Consider the following 4,386-nt stretch of genomic DNA (forward strand, 5'->3'; position numbering starts at 1 on the left):
TTATTATATATATATATATATATATATATATATATATATACATTTATTGCTTTTTGAATGAATATTAATTTAAAGCAACAATTAGAATGTTGAATAGCCCTAGAAGTAATTGTTAATTTGGGTCCATTTCTATTTACTGGTAGAACAATCTTGCCTAAATTCATACACATCTAGTGTTAATGTCCCTCATTAATTACCCTTGCATAAACAATTTAAATTATAAAGGCATTTTATTTACAAATAAAAACAATACTAAAAATGTGTGCTGAAAAAAACGAAACAGGCATTTTGATTCAAACGAAAAGTATAATGTAATTGAATATAATTATCTTACAATTTGCATCAAGAAATATCGAGGAAATTCTACATTTTTAGTAGAAATGCAAGTAATTGTACGCATGAACCCTTATTATGACTTAATTAAGTATTAAACCAATTAAAGGAATGTGCACATCAAATATTAAAAATTTTGTTAGTGCATTGTTCAAATTAGTTTACTAAGGAAAGATAAAAAAATTCGGAAAAGAGAAATAAACAATGTCCAAGTTAATAGTAATAGATATTACAACATAGCTGTACTTAAATATATAGCACGTACTTGCAATTTCACAGTAAAAAGTGCGGTGAATTATATTGTTAACAAACCATTCCCTCCATATAGTTTTGTATAATATAACTACCGCATGATATTTATTAGCAATTTCTTATTAAAATGTTTAGGATACGTCACCTATATTCTGTTTAATATGTGCTGACGTAATAATATAATAGAAATGTATATTTTACACTTTCGATAAATAAGCGTCAATAGGAATGCTGAAAGGAACGAGGCGTCACACGTCACAATCTTATTAACAATTCCGACGACAGGATACTATCAATGCTAACTACTAGGGAACGTATCCAGTATATTGCTTTTTTCAGAAATTCGCATCCGGACGATACTACTCCGCGTATTCCCTTCATCACGTACGGGGAAGTCGAGAAAATTCCGGCGAGCAAACCTACATTTAACAACGGAATATCATCGCGAGCTGGTCATCGATCGCTGATCGTGGAATCCCTCGAGACCTTTTCTTTATTTCTGTTTATCGCTTATCCTTCGTCCTTAATGCAATATAGACAAAGCAGTATATAGTTTAACTATTGGTATTTCCAAGTAATCATGATCCTCTATCCGTTTTCCAAAACCCTTATATATCAAAGATCAACGAGCATCAACGAACATCAACGTATTCTTATAGAATATAAATTCTCGGTATGTTTTTACTAGTAAATGTGACATTTGATTTTAAATATTTGCACCTGCACCCGGCACTATTCATTATCTAAGGATGCACTTTCTTGATCTGTAGATACTTTTCTTGTTCTCGGGTATTCACTTCTGGTAGTTTTCTTGAAAGGTGATGTCTTGTATTTTTAATTTCGGTTTACAGAATAGTTATTTCTTCCGAATAATACATGTGTTAATACCCATATAAAATTAGAAATTGAGATTGAGATTAAGATTGAATTCAATCAAAACTCTAATCTGATACAAGTATTAACAGTTATAATAACAGAACTATGTCAATGCGTTGGGCGTCTTGTAATTTTATTTAATACTGCTGTCGCGAATATGAAAGATTTTTCAAACTTTTGTAAACATAAAAATAACTGCAAACGCGTAAACAGTCGCAAATTTCATAACCGTAACTTTCAGCTAGCAGCAAAATATAGTTTGAATAACAAATCGGAATTTTAATGGAAAACAAAATATACGCGCATATTTATTTTCCTTTCGATTTTGTAAGGTTTCCCTATGATATGAAAGCCGACGAACCCAAAAATTATTTTATCTATTTCATTACACAAAATCTCGTGGATATTTCGTGCAAGATTTCATATATTTATATTTCGAATAAATTACCTCTGAAAAATTCACTTGTGATCAAGAACCATGAAGCGTGCTGTTTGAAATATGTAAAAGTTTGATGATATAAAGAATTCAAGTGCAGATATTAGAAACGCTCGTAATTCTATAAAACGTTTTCAAACTACTAACTTAACTACCAAATTTTCATATTTCTACATACAATAAAAAAAAGCAACTGGAATGCAAACACATAATTTAAAATTTTAAATGTCTTTATAGAATATTTTGATTGTCAGAAGTTACATTTATGCAACGTATACGAGAGTATAAGGAATTGATGATGGTGATAAACGTGTAGCGATCATAAATCATCCGGTACTCGCGTAATTACACATACCAAAAGACAAGATATTATATCATGGATATAAAGTAAAATTGATATATGTCCGCATTTGAAAAATCTAAAATAAACGTGCGACCTCGTGCTATCTCCAATAACCTACATAGATACTTTTAGTTTCGCGGTTACCAGAAGAAGAATCGCGAACACACGGGATATATCGGATAAAAGTGGGAGAAGACAAAAATAAGGAGCATCATCTAACCTTGGGGAATTCAACACCCGATAGAACAAACGAGAAAACTCTGATACGGTCACTATCCCATGTGGCAGGATGACAGGACGAAAGTATTAAAGCAAGCATATGAAACTGTACTTTCTTTGTGAATTATTCTTAGATTTACGTAACACCTAAATCTGTAAATTTTTTTCTCAAATTCAAGAACGAAATATATAATAAAATTTTGTTTAACAAATTATTTTTAGCAATACCGATTACATTCATGAAAATATCGATTATCGACTAATTACGTTACTTATCTCTATCTAAAGGCGAGCAGTCTGAAAAATATATAAATACGAATGTTGGTGTATATAAGGTCCATCCATTTTGATCATTTTATTCACTTTGTCGGTAAACTATAAATTTGAACTCGACTCGTCCGCATTTGCGGTGGCATTTTTTTCACGGCTGACCGAATATTGAATGATTTGCTTTACAGCCAAGAGCTATCGAAAAACCGTTTAACCACTTAGACCCTCTCCCTATTCAGCTGGGGTTGTCTCTTCGACCGCACTATTCGCACGATTCGGCGCAAAGCCATGTGTACACGGGGTATGAGCGTGAAGTGTAAAGCTTGTCGCTGATCCGTGGCGACCTTTAAAGGGAAGCAACGAGCGCGGAGAGATTGGTTGCGTTTGAGGCGAAGCCGATGGATCGATTGTCCCTAGGACGACGACAGGAGAGCTGGTTGTCCCGTCGAATAAATTAAAGTGTTCGGTTTCCATAGAAAACAAACGCAGAATCTGTAAGAAAATATAATACAAACTTAACGATTACGAATTGAAAACTTCTACTCGGTAAAATAAAAGTAGAAATGGAACGGTGAGATTTATTGTGAGACATATCTGGATTTGTGTATCGAGTCGTTTTCTCACAAATTAAATTATTACAAATTCGTACTACCATAAATATCGATGATAATCTATAGCTTTTTATTTCTCACGCACTAAGCACTCGCGAATGGCGGACACATTAATTTTTAAGAGTAAACAGACAAAAAAATGTGTGTTATTGGAATATAGAGTACATTGTAATGATAAAGCACGAACAGCCGAATGCAAAAAATTCTATCTGTGTAAATTCACTTTGCTTTGTTAGTTATCGAAAATCTATTTTTGTCCCAATCGAAAGATACACGTATGTATATGTATGTATATGTATGTATATGTATGTATGTATATTTCTAGAGAAATGAAGGAGAATATAACAAGTTTATATATTATAAAATGTGTAAAACTTAATTGTTAATTGGTAATACCTCGGTTCTTGTCACGATGAATCATTCTTAAAATGGCGAACAATTAACGTGATAAAAACATTAATTGTAATTCTTTTGTTTCAGTATATCTCCGGAATGGCAACGGGAGGACAAGCGAGTAATGTGAGCTATAGTAGCGTCAGTCAGAGCAGCGACGGTGGCATATGTGTGCCCGGAAGTGGTCTCCCTAGCAGCGGTATGTGACGACACACAACGGCCCGAACGGGGCCACGTCGAGAACGAGCGATTCGATTCCGTGATGCGTGAGTAAATCAAACGTGATCCGAAAAATTAACTTTCAAAGAAACTGAAAGACATCGTTTCGTGCGACTTGAACTCATCGCGCCTGAAAAATATCAAGAGAAATCATCTCGAATACTCAGTGCTCCAATATACTCCAAGACTAGGATTTATCACCAAGACGCGGCAGAAAGGAGAAACATCGTTAGCGATGTAACAACAACTCCACGAATGAATATAGATCGCGAAATATGTATAGGAAGCGTGTACTTAACATGGATTTTTCGTAACAGCTGCTTTCATATCATCACGATTAAAATAAATTGTTGGACTTTCGCTCGCATAATTATACTAACGAGCAAATTAATACTTTGCGGATATATATATATATATATATATATATATATATA

At 33.4% G+C, this 4,386-nt stretch overlaps 1 protein-coding gene across 2 annotated transcripts in view; it reads left to right on the forward strand.

Moving 5' to 3' along the window:
• LOC105624358 (dopamine receptor 2) overlaps positions 1–3,940 on the forward strand; it is a 17,142-nt gene extending 13,202 nt beyond the window's left edge. The window contains exon 3 of one of the 2 annotated variants that reach the window (XM_012205720.1): positions 3,821–3,940. In XM_012205720.1, coding sequence (XP_012061110.1) covers positions 3,821–3,940 — 120 coding nt within the window. Of the gene's footprint in view, positions 1–924; positions 1,015–3,820 lie in introns of those variants that run through there. The other variant, XM_012205721.1, reaches the window with a different exon arrangement.
• The last annotated feature ends 446 nt before the right edge of the window (positions 3,941–4,386 follow it).

The sequence above is a fragment of the Atta cephalotes genome (genome assembly GCF_000143395.1).
Source record: "Atta cephalotes unplaced genomic scaffold scaffold00076, whole genome shotgun sequence".
In the NCBI taxonomy this organism is placed as follows: domain Eukaryota; kingdom Metazoa; phylum Arthropoda; class Insecta; order Hymenoptera; family Formicidae; genus Atta; species Atta cephalotes.